This window comes from Balaenoptera musculus, chromosome 6 (assembly GCF_009873245.2).
Source record: "Balaenoptera musculus isolate JJ_BM4_2016_0621 chromosome 6, mBalMus1.pri.v3, whole genome shotgun sequence".
Lineage (NCBI taxonomy): Eukaryota > Metazoa > Chordata > Mammalia > Artiodactyla > Balaenopteridae > Balaenoptera > Balaenoptera musculus.
In genome coordinates, this window is record NC_045790.1 from 115066470 (window position 1) to 115084216 (window position 17747).

The window sequence follows — 17747 nt, forward strand, 5'->3', positions numbered from 1 at the left end:
CCCAGGTGTGTGTGCCGGGCTCGGGCGAGCGGTGCCGACAGCCCGCCTCACTTCACGTCTCATCAGCACACGTGGCTGTCCCTCCTGCACCCAGTGACCCAGGATGCCCTTGAGTGACTAAAGACACCGGCCACACCTGCGCACCATGGAGACGGGCCCTCCTCCAGCCCCACAGGTGTTCGCTGAGCACCTGCCATGCTTCCCAGGTGACCCACCACCCCGCCCCTACCCTACAGCTCACGGTCCTGCCGGGGAGGTGGCGTGAAAAGACTGCTCCAGGACGAGGGAGCGGCCCGGGGCCCAGACAAGAGATGTTGAGGAGGCGAGGGCTGGGCCCAGGGGCTGATCCTGGGATGACCCCAGGGATGCTGGGGCAGGAGCACTGACCTCGGGCTCCGATGGTCAGGGGTGGGTTCCTGGAGGCAGTGGCAGCAGGGGCTGCTGCAGGAATGCGTAGTCATGGAGACAGGGGGACTCTCTAGCTCCCTCCTTCCCAACCCAGAACTTAGGATGCAATAACCCCCACCTGGGATCAACAAAGGGCAGGAAGGAGCTGGTCCTCCAAGGCTGCTTAAAGGGAATGCCATCAGTCCACAAGCCCTTCTCCCTCAATTGTCTAGAGCAGGGATGGCAAGCATTTCCCACAGAGGGACAGACCGTCAGTGTTCAGGCTTTGCAGGCCACACGGTCTCTGTCTCCGTGGAAACCACTCAGCTCTGCCTTTGTAGCAGGAAAGCAGCCACACTCGTTATGTAAATGATGAGCATGGCTGTGTGCCAATAAAACTTTATTTACAAAGACCAGCGGCGGGTCTAGGGGGCTGTGGCTTGCTGACCACTGGTCTAGATTCTCTAGGGCAGTGGTTCTCAAACTTCAGCGAGCATCAGAATCGCCTGATCACTGGGCCCACCCCCAGCATATCAGATTCAGGCAGGCTGGGATGGGCCGGGCACTCTGCATTTCTAACGAGTTCCCAGGGAACAGTTTGAGAACCACTGGCCAGGGAACGGGTGTAGCAGAAAAACTGGGGGCTCTGGAGTCCATGCCCTGGGTCTGAAACTTGGCTTGTCCTCCCCCAGGCTACGTGACCCTGGGCAAGGTCAATTCTCCTCTGCCAGCCTCAGCTTCCCCATCTGTAAAATGGGGATGAGCACACATCCCTCAGGGTTGCTGCAAGCACACAGCTGGGGCACACACTCCTCTGTCCTTCCTTCCAGAGATGCCGGGGTGGACTGGGTGTGAGGGGCCCAAGCCCCATGGGGGGTGGGAAGCCCTGGTGTCCTCACCACGTGATGCTGGTAACAAGCTTGGCCCCCACCCGGCCACTGAGCACTGTGGCCCCAGCAGGGAAAGGACTCGGTGGAGGAGACCCACCCCGACTCAGGAACTGGCCTGAGAGGCGGCAGGACGGGCCAGGCCCTGGAGAGGAGAGCTGTGACCTGCATCCTTGGACTCACTCGGCAGCGAGGGAGGTGACCAGAGGCACGGCCGTAAAACAGCCCCGTGAAGCAGTGAGTGGAGACTCTAGTTTAGAAGACTGGGCCGGGCCAGGTGCCTTCTGGAGGCCTGAGAGGCCCAGCCAGCCCCTGGGCCCTGACCCCTGGGCTCCAAGGGTGCTGGGCCATCCAGGGCACGGCTCTGAATGATTTCCACCTCCTCCTGTCTCTCCCCGCCTGGTCAGGCTGAGGTGGGGAGGGAGACGCAGTGCCGCTGGTGGGAAGGTCCCGGACACCCCCTCGGCTTTGGCACCTTCTGGGCCTGAGCCCCCGGGACCTTGCTGGCTGTCCAGCAGCGGGACACACAGCTGTAGGCTGTCCGCCTTAGAGCCTAGGGCACCGAAATTAACCTCTGGAGAATTCTCCCACCCGTCTCCCCTTCTCAAGCTCTAGACGGGCAGCAGGAGGGGGCGGGTAGGTGCAGAGGACGTGAAGTCCAGCCCAATGCTGACCCCTACTGGTGGCAACAATTCAGTTCCAGTAACTGCACTGAGGCTGGGCAGGGGAGGGGCTGGGGGAGGGGAGGGAGGGTGAGGCAGGGTTGGGGGAATCAGGACGGATTCGGGGCCACCCCCCATCTCCAAGGGGGGGACTCTGAGGCTGGTGGGGGGGGCCGTGAATGTGCTCAAGGTCACCAGCTTTAAGCACAGACCTGGGATCTGCACTGACCCCCGGAGGCCCTAGGGCAGCCCCACGTAGGAGGGCAGCAAGCCCAGGAGAGACGGGGTGAAGTGGGTGGCGAGGAGCCCCTGGCATCCCTCCCAGTGGGTTCCGGCCGATACTGACAACGAGCAAGGCCAGCCTCCTGGAGACCACCCACTGGCCTGTCCTCCTCTGGAACCCCCTCCCCCGCCCCGGGTCTGAGCTGTTGAGCCTGGAGTCCCGGAGGACGAGGACGTGTGGCCGCACAAGGTGAGAGGGCAAGCAGGGAGGGCTTGCCTGGGGACCAGGCAGGGACGGCTGCCCCGCGGTGCTTCAGCCCCAGGACGGAGAGGGGAGGGGGCCAGGGGTGTCTGACAACCTCCTGGTGCGGGTGCCAGGGAAGGAGGTGGGTGGGGCTGGGGACCAGCAGGGCACCAGCAGGGCACCAGTGGCAGGTGAGGAGGACTGGACGGGGACCCGCGCCTGCAGGAGCCCCTGGGCAGGCGGGCGGGCGATGTGGCAGAAGGAACAGTTCTTGGGGCGGGAGAGGGGTGCGTCCTTGCAGAAGGAGACAAGCATGTCCCCGAATCCTGGGAAGACTGGGGGCCACAGCTGCTCAGGGAAGGCCAGATGACAAGAAAGCAGCTCCCCCGCGCAGCCCAACCTTTGGAGCCCTCGTGGACAGAACCTGCCCCGGGCTGGAGGACTCCCCCCTCCTAGAGGGGCTGGGGGTACAGAGCGGGGACACTGGCTGCTGGGGGGAAATGAGCTGGAGGGCAGAGAGGACAGCAGCTGGACCTCAGGGGGAGGCCGGCCGAGACTCTGGGGGCCTGGGGTGAGGGCCGGAACAGCAGAGGGTCCCCAGGAGAGCGGCTGGCCCTGGGTGGTGGCTACTGAGGCCACACTGCAGACCCAGGCTGGGCTGGCCCCCAGTGCCCCTGCCCTGGGCCGGCCATCTGTCTGTAACTGGGCCCGTGCAAAGGGACCTGTGTGAATGACCCCAGAGGAGGCCAGTGCTGGAGACAGAAGTCACGAGAAGGTGCAAGGGGCTGTGGAGGGGTGGTCCTGAGAACTCGACATGGGCCACCGACCCGGGTGGAGGGCTGCCTGTCTCCGTGTCCCCCAGACACAACCAGCCTGCCAACCACACGGGGACGCCTGGCCGAGTGTTTCCACATGGCCCACTGGGCACAGCCCCGCCAGAGGCGCCCGAGGCCAGCACCTCTCCCCGGACTGGTCAGGAGCCATGTCACTGGACCTGTTACGGGCTCCGTCACGGGCCGGTGGCACCCACCCTGGGGACACAAGGCTGCTCAAGAGCGGTGCCCAGGTTTACCTGCCTGCGAAGGGGCTGAGGGCCTGGAAGGAAGCCACGTTTCTCGCCAGCCTCTTGTCCAGCTCCGAGCGCCCATCCTCCACGAAACCTTTGGAGAGACGGGCACCGGTGTGCTGGTTGGTGGGGAGTGAGGACGGGGCCCCCACCCCCCTGGCAGGAGGGACCCTGGTCCTGCTTTCTTGCCCCTCTGCAGGAGGCAGGGCAGAGAGGTGGTGGGCACGTCAGGCTCAGGACCGGACCCCACCCCTCCCCCAGCCAGAGGCAAGATGGTGACAACAGCTGCAGAGGGACAACTTCTGTGGTCTTGTCATTGTACCCCCACCCCTTTCAGGAGAAGAAACCCAGAGGCAGGGAGAAAGTGGGGTCCCCCGGCCACCGACGGGGCAAGTGGTCATCTGCGGCCCCGGGGCCGGCCCTACCTTGGGGCTTGCTGGCCTGGTGGCCCCTTGGGCTCACGCTCTGCGGCCGTTCCCAGCCAGGGCTCCCGGGCAGCGCCTCAGTGTCCGGGAAGCAGGTGGTGGAGAGAAGCGGCCCGGCCCGCATGCCCGCCCAGTCCCAGGGTGCCCCTCCGCCCACGTTGGGCACCAGGGCTCCGGGGCAGGCTGGCGTGCTGGAGCTCGAGGGCGGCGGGCCTGGGACGGGCCCCCCCGGTGCGTCTGTCGCCTCGGACCTGTGCAGCCTGTCGGTGAGGACGTCGATTCGCTGCTTCAGGATGTTGGCCATGGTCTCCAGGGCCTGCAGCCGGGCCTGCTTGTACCGGAAGTGCAGGGGGCCCGGCGTGCCCAGGCGCTCGGACTCCTCGGGGTCCAGGTAGATGCACAGCCCCGGGCTTGGGTAGTGGGTGGTCAGGTCCTGGAGTTGCAGGGGGCCCAGGGAAGAACTGGCCGACGTCAGCAGGGGGGCGCCCTCCCAGCCATCTCGGGGGCCTCCCACCTCCAGAGTCTCAGCCGGGCTCAAGGCTCTGTTCAAACACAGGCAGAAGCTGCAGGGAGAGAGGGGAAGAGGGTCAGCCCTAGGGCACCCTCTCCAGGAGCGTGGGAAACACGCGTGTGCGGGGATGCCCATAGCGGCAGCTTCCGTGCCAGGCCCAGAGTCTATTCACTGCGTCTGTTTATGACCAGGGGGTGATTATGGTGCATCCATAGGACAGACCACACGTGGCTGTTAGAAAGAAGAAGGACGGTTGGCAATGATTTCTTGGATATGGCACCAAAAGCACTGGTAACAAAAGAAAAAAATAGATAAACCGGGCTACTTCAAAATTAAAAACTTATATGCATCAAAAGACCCAATCAACAGAATGAAAAGACAGCCTACAGAATGAGAGAAAACATTTACAAACCCAGATCTGATCAGAGATTACTCCCGAGTATATATCCTACAACTCAACAACAACAAAAACCCAAATAACTTGATGAAAAAACAGGCAAAGGACTTGAATAGAGATTTCTCCAAAGAAGACACACAAATGGCCAAGAAGCACGTGAAAAGATGCTAAACATCACTGATCATTAGGGAAATGCAAATCAAAGCCACAATGAGGGACTTCCCTGGTGGTCCAGTGGTTAAGACTCCATGCTCCCAATGCAGGGAGCCCGGGTTCGATCCCTGGTCGGGGAACTAGATCCCGCATGCCGGAACTAAAGATCCCGCGTGCTGCAACTAAGACCCCGTGCAGCCAAATAAATAAATAAAAATAAATAAATAAATAAATTTTTAAAAAGCCACAATGAGATACCACCTTACACCCTTTAGGATGGGCACTATTAAAGAAAAAGAAAAGAACAAGTGTTGACAGGGATGTGGAGAAGTTGGAAGCCTCGTGCACAGTTGGTGGAATATAAAATGGTGTAGCTGCTATGGAAAACGGTATGGAGGTTCCTCAAAAAGTAAACATAGAATTCTCATATGACCCAGCAATTCTAATTCTGGGTGTATATCGCAAAGAATTGGAAGTAGGGGCTTGAAGAGATGTTTGCATACCTATGTTCACAGCAACACCATTCACAACCAAAAGGTAGAAGCAACCCAGGTGTCCATCAACAGATGAATGGATAAACAAGGTGTGGTCCACCCATACAATGGAATATCATTCAGCCTTAAAAAGGAAAGAAATTCTGAAATAGGCTACAACATGGATGAACCTTGAGGATATCGTGCTGAGTGAAATAGGCCAGTCACAAAAGGGTCCCAGAAGGAATCAGGTTCATAGAGACAGAAAGTAGGACGGTGGGGCCTGGGGCTGGGGGGTGGGGATGGGGAGCGAGTGTTTCACGGGGACAGAGTTTCTGTTTGGGAAGATGAGAAAGTCCTGGAGATGATGGTAGTGATGTTTGCACAGCAGTGTGAATGTACGTAATGCCCCTGAACTGTGCGCTTAAAACTGCTTAAGATTTTACGATCTTAACAAAATTTTACAATTTTGTCATGTGTATTTTACCACAATTTTTTTAAGTGGAAAAAAAAAAAAAAGGACAGAGTGAAGCACGATGAAGGACCTGCAGCCTCCTCCAGCACAGAGATAGCCCCCCCCCACCACAGAGATAGCCCCCTCTCCAGCACAGAGATAGCCCCCCTCCACCACAGAGATAGCCCCCCCTCCACCACAGAGATAGCCCCCCCAGCACAGAGATAGCCCCCCCTCCACCACAGAGATAGCCCCCCCCAGCACAGAGATAGCGCCCCCTCCAGCATCGTGTCCAGCAGAAGGAGCCGGACAGCCAGGAGCCCCTGCCGGCATTTCCCACGGCGCAGGGCTGCCCTCGGGTGTGAGCGGTTTCTCAGCCCCAGTGCAGGTTACACGTGTGCTCAGCGTGCGAGCATTCACGGAGCTGCACACCTAGGACCTGTGGACCTGGAATCTTGGGGAGAAATGCGCACTTTAAAGGCAAATGAAACAAAAGGGATCCGGAGAGGGAGACTTCCAGGAACCAGGGGCCAGGGCAGGGTGTCCATCCCACTGAGGTGGATGGGTGGGGGGTCGAGGGGCTGCAAAGAGGGGTGGGCGCTGAGCTCCAAAGGGTTCAGCCCAAAGCCCCCTCCCAGAACTCTGACCGCCAAAGACCCATCCAGGAGCCAGGTTCAGAGCGAGCCCAGGGCAGGAAGCTCCCGGTGGGCGGCATCTTGTGGGGACCCCCGGCCTTAGCCTCTGGGCCAGCTCCTCCCCCTAGCCATGGGCGGATGATACCCTAGGAGCCTGGCTGTGAGTTCCCCCTCCTTCATTGGGCAGGTGGCCGGGAAGTGGCTGGCACCGGCCTGAAGCCCACGGGGCACTCCCTGGAGCCCTTCCCCGCTAGGGCAAGCGCTGGGAAGGCCAGCCTCTAGGGAGCCTGGACGCTCAATCCCCCCAGCAAAGTGGGGGAAGGTCTCCCACCCTGCACTTCAAGATGCTGCTCGGGGAGCGGCCTCCTGGACGGTTGCCCCAGAGAAATGAAAACACACGGCAGTGAAAACAAAGCAAAAACGAAAGCAAGGGAAAAGAAAACAAACCCAGAAAATAAGCGTTGGCGAAGACAGGGAGAAACTGGATTTCTCGTGCACTGCTCTGGGAATGCAAAACAGTGCGGCCACTGCCGAAAACAGCCTGGCACTTCCTCCACCAGTTAAATATGGAGTTACCACATGACCCGGCAGTGCCACTCCTGGGTGCGTGCACCAGAGAGCTGAAAACAGGTGCTCAGACATTTCACTCACAGCAGCCCACAAGTCCATCAGCTGCCCCATGGGTAAGCAAAATGTGGGAGATTGTACAGTGGAATATTACTCGGCCATAACAAGGAAGGAAGTCCTGACACAGGCTGCAACATGGATGAACTTAGAAAACTCGCTCAGGGAAAGAAGCCAGGCACAAAGGCCCCATGCTATAGGATTCTACTGACACGAGACATCAGAACAGGTGAATCCATACACACGGACAGCAGACTGGGGACAGCCCGTGGCTCAGGGGAGGGATGGGGAGTGACTGCCAATGGGGACGGGTTTCCTTTCAGGGTGATGAAATGTTTTTGGGGACTAGATGGAAATGGTGGTTACACAATATTGTGAATGTGCCAAATGCCACTGAATAGTTTTCTTTATAAAGGTTAACTTAACGTGATGGGAATCTCACCTCAGCGAAAACTAACACAGCCCTGATCACAGGCTCCGTGCAGCTCTGGATGGAGGGAACCGACCCCCCGCCCGGGAGAGCCCCCCCAGGAAGTGCAGTCCCGGCCCCTGCACACCCACCTGCCCGGGGCCTCCTGGTCCCCCAGCACCATGCCGGAAGTCACCCTGCTCCACTGCAGCACAGGCGCTCCGGCGGCTTCCAGGCCCTAAAGCAGAGGAGAAGGACGTCGTCCGAGCCCCAGGCTGGACCAGAAGACCCCAAGCCCTGTCTCAGCCTCAGAGCTGGCCCCGGCCTCCACAAGGGTCTCAGGCTGGGTCCCTCAGGAGTCCCCTCTTTGGGGACAGAGACAGAGGCAGTGGGGTCCCTGCAGAGCCCTGCCACAGCCAGGGGACCCCGGGGGAGCTCGGTGGCTGAGCTGGCACATACCCTGGACTGTGCAGAATGCGGGACGAAGGTCACGATGCCGGGCGTCGTCTGGGAGACCACGGGGACGGCCTCCCTCTGCTTCCTGTAGACGCCCTGCAGCCTCTGGTTTCTGAGCTCCAGCGCTTGCGTGGCAGAGGCCTTTTTCTTTAGGGTCTGCTGCCGCCAGGCCGCCGTCTTCTGGCGCATGAACTCCCGCAGGGACTCGGAGCCATGGAGGGGGCCCAGGGGCCCTCGGGGCTTCGGGCAGGGCGGCGGGGGTCGCACCTCATTCTCCTTCCCAGGGATGTTCCAAAGGGCATCCTGGCTGGGCCTTGGCCAGGCGAGTTTCTCCCCCGAGGGGGTCAGAAGTGGACCCCTGCCCTGGCACAGGGGGCTGGCCCCCTGCGTGAAGGCGGCGCTCCAGGGACGCCAGGTGGGAGGGCTCGGCCTTTCCAGAGGGCTCCATGGCCTTCGGGCAGGGGCCTGCCGGTCTTCACAAGCGGTCCAGGCCCTCTGCAGACCCCAGGCCTGCCCGGACGAGGTGCTCCAGGGCCGCTGCAGGAAGGGGCCCCATCTTTCAGGGGGGCTCCCGGGCCTCCGGAAGGAGCGGTCCCGTCCTTGGGCCGCCCAGGTCTTCTGTGGACAGGAGGCCCGCCTGGCCGAGGTGCTCCAGGGCCGCTGCGGGAAGGAGTTCAGCCTTTCCGTGGGGCTCCCGGGCCCCCGGAAGGAGGGATCTCGTCCTTGGGCCGCCCAGGTCCTCTGCGGACAGGACTCCCACCTGGCCAAGGTGCTCCAGCTCGGCACCGTGGGCAGGCTCCCAGCCCTCTTGGAGGCAGGCACCCCCTCCATCACGGCCCGAGGGCTCTTCCAGGAGCCCCGCGAGTCTGGGGGCTTCCAGGGGCTCTGCCACCTCCTCCCCGCCAGGTCCCGCAGCTCCAGCCCTCGCCTTGGGTGGCGGTCCTGGGCCAGCTCCAGCCTGGCCTGGATTTGCTGGCGGAGGTCTCGAAGGATGGCCATAGCAGCCTGGATGGTCCCGGGCTGCTGGCAGGAAGCCAGGTGGGGAGCGCTGGCTGACACCTGCGGGTCGCTGCGGACAGAGGTCGATCTAGGCAGCCGGGGGCGGACAGGGGGACTCTCACCAGCTCCAAGCTTCTTGCCGTGTCCTGCAAAGACAGGCAGTCGCAGGGGTGGCCAGAGCTGCGGGGCTGCAGGAGGAGCAGAGCCGGCCCCTCCCCCCTCCCTGAGGCCCCCCTCTTGGTTCTGCGCCCATCACCCACTCACAGAGTCCTCTGGGGGCAGGTGCCATGTCGGGGTGACTCGAGGCTGAGCCTGGGCACCTGGCACAGAGCCACCCCCTCTGAATGTGGTGAAAACTAAGTGGGGGGGGGGCGCGGGGGGAGGTGACACGTCTCCTGGGAGCTGCTGTGGCTCCCGTCCTGCAGTCCCTGAGTCAGGAAAGCCTGGTGGCCCCACCCTGCCTTCTGGGAGCCGAAAGGGTGCCTCTCAGGGACAGAAGTCCTTTTCCTGGGCTTTTAAACGTAGCGACTCCCCAAAGTCCCCCTCTGGTGGGGGGTTTGGAGGGCGTCTGACGGGTCGCTGGGAGAGAGGTGCCGGGCCCGCACCCCAATGCCACTGCTTCCTGGGCGTCTCTCCCTCCGGCCCACACTCCAGATGCCACACCAAGCAGAGCAGAGCCGAGGCAGAGGCACAAGATACCTAATTCCGCGGTGGAGGCCCAGTCTCTTGAGGGTCCCTTGCTCTGAAGCCTAGGGAGGGAAGGAGGGGGCCCAAGCAGCACCCTCACCAGAGCTTGTCCTTTTCTCCAAGCGTAAACACCAGCCAACTCAGAATCTTAAAGAGAAAACGCACACACAGCCAGGTGCCCAGGGCCCTCCGATGCTGGCCAGACGGGGAGGCTGGCGACTCCACGCAGACCCAGGAGACCAATTCACATGCTCCCAGAGGGGATGGGGTGAAAACCCTCGGGTCCAGGCCACTCTGGGGATTGGGTCACACCCCCGGCCATTAGCCAGCATCCTGGCAGGGCTGAGTCCCAGGATGACCTTGAAACGTGCCCTGATTTCTCTGACCCTTGGGGGTAATAAAACGTGCTCCCTTCAGACTTGTCTGTAAAACATTCAACACAGGCCCAGGAACACCGCACACGCTCAGTAAAGGCTGGCCAGTAGTAACGATAGTCACCAGCACAAGCAGGGCTCACACAGGGCGAGGGGGAAGGCGATGTTATAGCTGATCATTTGCCCTGAGCCAGAGGAAATTAATTTGTTTTTAAACTGGTGAGACTCGGCGGGGATAGGGGAGGGGACTCAAGGAAGACAGTCAGGTTGGCAGGACAAGCGGTCCCGGAGAGCGTGGAAACAAACAGCCACCCCATCCCAAACACAAACCAGCTTTCTTTAATAAATGCTGTCACATAATAAACATCATTCATCAAGGTTTCACTTCATAATCCCAAGTTACGCTCACCAAATGCCAATAGCAGTCCCACCATCATAACAAACCCATCCACAAGGGCCCTGGCAGAGGCAGCGCCGGCCTTGAGCTCACACAGACACGTGTAAGCTCACACTCTTACACAGCCTGCACCTCTGGGGGAGGGAGAGCCAGCCCAGGGAAGGGTGTGTCCCGCAGGGCTGTTCCAGGGGCGCGGCTTACAGGGGGTGTGGTCGTGGCCTGGGGGGGGGTACTTCTTGAGGGGTGGCCTCGGGCCGTGTCTCTGTACCGCCCTTCCCCTTGCGGGAGCTCCATCTTCACGCCAATGGCTGAAGTCCCTCCTGGTCTGGGCTGGGAAGGGTGCTGTGTCGAGGGGGCAGGGTGTGATCGGTGGGTGGTCTCTGCTGTAAGGCACCCTCGTTTGCCCCTCCCTGAGACCATGCCCTCTGCCCCAGGCCCCTGGTGACACCGGAAGGTAAGAGTGAGGTCTCAGGAGTCCCAGACCTGGGTTTAAATCCCAGCTCCTCCTGCCTAGCCACCGGCCTTGGGCAAGTGACAACTTCCCCGAGCCTCAGTTTCGCCATCTGTAAGCACCTCCCCACAAGGCCACGAGGATGCAAAAGCGAAGCAGTCGCCCTCACCACAGGAGTTGCCCAGAAAGGTCAGGATTCTGCTGACCAGGGCTGAGTCCGGACTGCCCACCTGCCACATGTGACCTATGAGTGGGACCTGGGGGGTTGGCCTCCCCAGAGAGGGTCCTGCGTCCTGGTCCCTAAAGCTGCTGCACTGCACAAAAATGGCCTCACTCCCTTGGTCGGGGCCCTAGGCAGGGACCACACCACGTAGGGAGGGGGCCACCTGCTGGCCAGGCCCCTCTCAGCACCCCCATCCCCAGGCCCCTCCATCACTGGCTTCCCCATTAGCCCGCCAGAGGGGTCCAGGTCAATAAATGGGTCCTGATGGGCACATTTTTTTCTTCCACAGAGCAGTTTAATGGCAATTAATTTTTTTACGAGAGGATTTTTAATCTGTGGAAATGGATGAAGTCCCCAAGTGCCCTGTCAAAGTTCCAGGGCCGACCTAATCTATGATAAAAAATGCAAAGTGAGGTGCTATAATCTGAAATTAAATATCGGGCTTCATTTTCCTGCGGCCTGGATGGATGAATATTTTATAACTATTGTGATTTAATTTTTTGTTAACTACAGCAAATTTCTAATTCATCCAATTCCCAAGTCCTGTGGCTCTGACCTCTGAACCCAAACTCATCTCTCCTTAGCCCAGCTGTGACTTCGTCACTGACAGAAACTAATGGTCATCTCCATCAGGGTGACACGGCGGTTACGGTGATGAATGCGGCCCATGGCATGCCCTTTTGACCCAGTGTCAGGCAGAAGGCAAGTCATCTTTCAAGGGAGCCATTAAAATAAAACAAACCAAAATGCCGAGGAACGGCGGGCGGGGCGGGGAACGTGATGCAGAAAATTGTTATATTTTGTGCTTTTTCAGTGGCCTTCCGGAACCTTCTCCATGTCTCCCAGCATCCCTCACTCTGGTTCCAGTGGAGGTTTTCCCGACACGTCCCCACCTCACTCAGGGCCCACCTCCAGCCAGAGAAGGAGGACAGGTACTCCTCCTGCTGGCACCGTCGGCCTGCCCACATGGCCCACTCCCGTCCAGGACTGTGATCTCATACCCTGGGGAAACTGAGGCACAGAGATGCTCAGGAACAGCTCGACCCCCAGTGCTGCTGCCTCCGAGACCAGGGGCCCCACAGAGCCGACCTCAGCCTCCCAGGGCTTTCTCCAACCAGGGGGCTCTGGCTGGTGTCTCCGAAGCCCGTGGTACAGTGGTCCCAGAGCCCAGGCCCTGAGGGTGGGCCTGGAGAAGGTGCCCCGGCGTGGGCCCAGGTACACACAGCTGGGCTCTCTCAGGTAGGGGGCACAGGCCTGGAGCTGTCAGGGCCCAACCCCGGCTCGCCTGTGTGGTCCTGGGCAGGCTGTTGAACCTCTCTGAGCCTCAGTTTCCTCATCTACAAAATGGGAGTGAGCCCACCTGCCTTCGAGGAGAGCTGTGAGGGTCACGTGAGCTACCGTCGCTTGAGTGCATGGCACACTCGGACAGAGTCCGGCACTGAGCGAGGCCACTCCTCCCCGGCCCAGAACATGCTGAACGAAGGCCCCGGAGGAATGCCATCCCCTCTGTTCCCCACACACCCACATGCAGCGCGTGCACCCCACGAGCTCCACGAACCTACCAGGCTGGGCAGCTGGGTCTTTGCTGGACGCCAACACCCCACCCAGCCCTCAGGAAAAGACAACTGAATTAGGAATTCCTCTGCGAGCCTGGCCCAGCATCACCAAGACCCCTAACAGACCTCTCCTGGGTCACAGGCAGCCGACACGTCTCTAAGGGAAGTGGACGTCGCCCAGCCTTTCCCACCACTGGGCACCCCAGGGGAAACAGGCAACCCGGCCTCACTGCCTGGAGTCTGTGGACAGACAGACCACAGACATGCTTCCCACCACCGACGGCAGCAAAACGGCCCCAGCTCAGCCAGCAACACCGAGTCACGAGAAAGCAAGCCCATCTGTCCACCACCAGCTCACATGCCCCCCTGCTTCACGCCCGCCTTTCCGAGGCGGAGCCAGCGCTGCACCAGCCATCCTGGCTCCAGGAACAAGCCATGTGCCCACCTCCTGAGCCTGGATCGTAACCTCCTGTCCCCACGCCCTGCCTGGCCCTGAATGGGCCAACCCTACCTGTGTCTTTGGCAGCTCTCCTAGGGGCGGGCAGCTTGGGGGTCTTCTCTCTTTTGCAAGAACTACTTTTCATCCTTTTGGTTTTTTCCCGTGGAGCTTCAGAGAGAGGAGACAGACGGAAGGAAGGGAGAGAAGGTTGAGTCGCAATGCAACACACGGGATCTGCCTGCTCGCGGGGCCCCTGGCTGTCCCCTCACGGCCCTCTGCATGGGACCCCCCCGGGCAGTCCCCCGCGGGCTGGGCTCACCTCACCCGCCCTCGCAGCCTCGACTGGACACACGTCCCGAGAGCCCCCGAGCACAGCCGTAGCCTCCCATCTCCGTCCCCTGCACCCAGCTCGGGGCCGGCCCACAGCACTCATGTTTGTTGAATGAATAAATGACTGAACAGGCCCACGGACGAAGCCATAGCGGGGCAGCCAGCCAGATGGGACGTGGGCTCCTCAGGGAGAGGAGGAGTGAGCGCTAGACCCAGAGGGGCCTTTGCACAGTGGGATCCGCCCCCGCTGGACAGGCGGGGACAGGAGATCCAAGTCCCACAGAAGGCACAGAGGCCGACTGGAGTGGACCGGCTGCCCGAGGGCCAGTGTGGGCGCCCGGCCCTGCTCTGTTTGGCCTCGTTCGTCTTTGTCCACCGCTGGGTGGACGCTGCGTCTCGGAAGCACCAAAAAGCCAACCAGCCAGTGACCGTGTGAGAGCTGGGCCCGGCCCACCGCGTCCCCAGGGGCCTGGGGAGCACGGGGAAAGTCTCTCCCGAGGGACTCTCCAGGCCTCTGCGGTGCAGCTGGGTCCCGGCCTCGGCCCGTCCCTCCATCCTCAGCACTCAACCCCACTGGCAGGAGGGGCCTCAAGACCCAGGCCCACACGAAAGGACAAACCCTATAGGATTTCGCTCATATGAAGTCCTAGAGGAGTCGAACCCAAAGAAACAAAGAAACTTTGTACTTAAACACGGTTAAAATGGTAAACTTTACGTTATGTGTATTTTACCACAATAAAAAAAAAAAGAGCCAGGCCCTGCCCCATACCCTGCTTCCAGAGGGTTCCAGGGGGGAGCTGGTGACTGATGACACTGGGCACTGAGGCCCCTGAGTGACCAGTGGCCAGGTCCTGAGTTTGGCTGATGGGCCCCTGCACGTGGGGACAGGGAGAATGACGTGCTGGATGAGCTGAGGTCATCGGGGCCCCCTGTCCCCGAGGAGAGAGACAGGGGCGTTCCGCCTGAGTCACAGCTGGAATGGGGATGGGCGGGCGCCCCGCTTCCGGGGGAGCTGCCGGTGCCCAGTCAGGCCAGAGCTGGGCTCAGGGAGAGGGTTCTGCCCCTTGGCTGCACTTGGGCCGGCCCCTTGCACCCCACCTAGGGCTGTGCTTGGCTTGCACATCTGGCTGGGACAGACCGGCAACGAGTCTGTAGCTGCCACCCAGAGGGTCCCGACTCAAGTGTCGACCAGCCTTTGTTCCACCCTGGTCACCGCGGTGCCGCTGGAATAGGCAACGGTCTCCCTCATTCTCCCCTAACAGCCCCATGCAAAACCCTGGCTGGAGACCCCAAAAGCCTCAGGCCTCCAGGACAGCCTGACCCTTGCTCCGGAGCCCTCTCCCCTGCTTCCTGTGGTCTCCAGAATCCTGCTGGACTGTAGAGACACCTGCTCCACCCAGTGCCCACCCTGCACACACAGCGAGCCCACCAACGCCCAAACCCTCCATGGCCCCCCTGCCTAAAAATCCCTCCAAGCACCCGGCTGCCGGGGATGCCAAGGTTCCTTAATGCTGCTGCCCTCCCCCGCTGGGAGTGGCTCCGGCCCGCCTCTCCATCCTCACCCCTCCTGTCTGTCGAGTGAATGAGTCAGCCAAAGTCTAGGGGTTCCCTGGGCCCCGGGACCCTTCCTAACCCGTCTGGAAGTCTGTCAACCCACTGCCGACCCTTCAGCACGGGCAGGCCAAGGCCATCTGGGGGACAGGCAGGCAGTGCCTCCTGCCTGCAAAATGGAACAGCGAGCCCAGGAGCCTGAAGGACCTCAGGCCCGGCATGTGACCATGCAGGGAAGACCTCACCTATTCTGTGCAGGAGAGCTCAGCAAAGAGACACCCCTGCCCAGCCCCCCTGCCCTTTGAGCCCCAGCCTGCCCTGCAGGGCCTGCTTGGATTCCTTCCCTGATGGTTAGAAATCAGGCTCCAGAGAATGGCGGGCTGGCTTCAAATCCCTGCTTGGCCCCTTCATGGCTGGGGTCCTCTCTGACCCTCAGTGTCCTCCTCTGTGAGTGGGAAGCTAATAGAGACAATCGCACAGAGTGAGAGAGAAGCTGCCTGGAGAGTGCTGGCTCCAGAACCGTGCCACCCACACCTGGGCCTGAGTGTCCAGTGGGGGCAGTGGTGGGGGGATGCCAGGATGGCTGGCAGCAGAGCCACTCACCTGAGGCCTGCCGCTGGGAGACCCTGGAGGCCTCATGCCCCTGGCCAGGTGTTGCCTTGTCTTCGACTCCACTTTCAGCCCCGCTCAAGATGCTTGAGCCTGGAGCAGAGTGAAAAGAAGGAGAATTGTGAGGACAGAGAGTCCGTGAAGAAATGTCCAGGGAAAGGTCCCCGTTTGGCAGCCGCTCAAAAGCCTTTAAACATGGCCTTGATGCCCAAGCCTGAGGGCACAGTCCCCCCAGGGACCAGTCTCTTCCACGTCTCCCGCATGCCCTCCAGGCCCCCTGCACCTGCCCTTCCATCCACCATCCCTCTGGCTTCCACCCACCCCAGATGCACCCCCATCCCCGGGAGGACTCTACCTCCTCTTGGCTTCCCAGGCTCCGAGACCCTCTCAGGGCCACGGGGCATGCTGCACCGGCCTCCCCAGTTGGCCACCAGCCCAGGCGGGGCCACCCACATGCCCAGCACAGCCCGGACTGCAGCAGCCCAACCTCAGCCCTCTCCCCCCGCCCCCTGCCTGTCCCTCGCCAGGGAAAGCTGCCACTGACCTGGGTAGGCCAGGGCTGGAGCGGGGTTTGTCGGCTTTCGGGCCTTCCTCCGGGGGGCTGGCGTGGGGGCTTTGTAGAGATATGAGGTGCTGGCGGATGCCGAGGTGCCCAGGGAGGTGCGGCTCGCCTGCCACCGTGCCTGGGCCCGGATCTTGTCCCTCAGCTGCTCCAGCCGGGGAGTGCTCTCCCTGGGTTGCTGCGGGGGCCCCAGCACCTGGGGGGTCCTCTCCTTCCAGGTCCCGTGGGGAGGTGTGCATGACTCATGGCCCCCCGAGGAGCCGGAGAGGCGGCCCGATGACACCGAGCTGTCCCCATCCTTGGCCTCCTCATCTGTCAGCCACACCAGCAGGCTACAGGCCTTCCCCCGGGGGCCGGGCTCCTTGGGGTAGTCAGACCAGGCCACGTGGGGAGATCCCCGCTGGGCGCCTGCCTGCTGGGAGGGCTCAGGCCACCTCACAGCAGCCATGACTTCATCCTCGGCTGCAGGCAGATGGAGCTTGTGTTCCCTTGGGAGAGAGAGGCAGACACAGCCTGTCAGGTGCGGAGACGTGGTGGTGCTGAGCAAAACATCTCACATGCACCCCCACTGTCTCCAGCGCCCTCTCACTCCCCATTTTCCTGTCTCAGACTGAGAAAGGTGGGAGGTGCCAATAAAAAGTACCCCCCCATTGGTGGCAGTGCTGCGACGTTCTCTCTCGGATCCCGACCACACCCCTTTGAGGTGGGCACTACATCAGCCTCATGTACAGGCTCTGGGGGATGGCACGCAGCAGAGGCAATCCGGCCCAGGTCCTCGCTCCTCACACCAACTTGGCTGCGCTCCAGGAAGGCGTGGCCACCTCCCCAGCAGTGCCTCGGCCCTTGTGTGCTGACACATGCACCCAAGTCGGCACAGACACTACCTGGACTTGGCGCTGGCCTTCCCAACGGCTGGTCTCCCTGGGGCCCCAAGGGAGAGAGGGCACTGCCTCTATCTATCTTTGGGGCGGGGCTGGATCATTTTCCCCGGGCAGGTGGGCGGCCTCCCCATGACCAAGGATGACACGGCAGCACGGCCGGGAGCAAGGGTGGAGCCAGTGAACCCCCATCACCACCTGCCCTGGGGTCAGAGGGTGCTCTCACAGGGCAGCCCCGTGGTCTACAGCCCGGCATCCATCCTCACTCAAGGCAAGCTGGCTCCTGCCCAGCTCCGGATGCCGGTCTGTCCTGGTCCCCTGGCCCATGATGGAAACCCTCAGGACGGTTATGGAAACTGGGTGGGCACAGTGGGCTGCAGGGCCCTGGGCTGGCAGAAGCCTGGGGCCTTCCCAACGCACTGCCTCTCAGCAGGGGGTGAGAATTCCGGAGGGCCCTGTGACAGCATAATAACCCCGTGTCACTCGGTGACAGAGAGCCAGGGCCTTCAGTCCCCCGCTGGGGCTCCAGGCAGCCCCCCTACTCCAGTCCTCCCAGGGCGCCGGGGCCAATGGCTGCCGTGCGTGGTGAGTGAGCTGCCCAGGGCTGGGGGTCAGGCTAGGCCTGGGCTGGAGTAGGGACGACGTGAGGGCCTGGGGGCGGGGATGAGCAGGGGCAGGGGTGGGCT

At 61.5% G+C, this 17747-nt stretch overlaps 1 protein-coding gene across 1 annotated transcript in view; it reads right to left on the reverse strand.

The window, feature by feature from the left end:
* The window catches only part of CCDC187 (coiled-coil domain containing 187), a 54089-nt gene that overhangs the window by 21273 nt on the left and 15069 nt on the right, over positions 1 to 17747 (reverse strand). Inside the window, exons 5-12 of the mRNA XM_036854200.1 lie at positions 16166 to 16671; positions 15616 to 15714; positions 13204 to 13299; positions 9704 to 9838; positions 8009 to 9150; positions 7702 to 7787; positions 3894 to 4456; positions 3475 to 3562 (exon numbers count right to left, since the gene is read on the reverse strand). Coding sequence (XP_036710095.1) covers positions 3475 to 3562; positions 3894 to 4456; positions 7702 to 7787; positions 8009 to 9150; positions 9704 to 9838; positions 13204 to 13299; positions 15616 to 15714; positions 16166 to 16671 — 2715 coding nt within the window. The remainder of the gene's footprint in view (positions 1 to 3474; positions 3563 to 3893; positions 4457 to 7701; positions 7788 to 8008; positions 9151 to 9703; positions 9839 to 13203; positions 13300 to 15615; positions 15715 to 16165; positions 16672 to 17747) is intronic.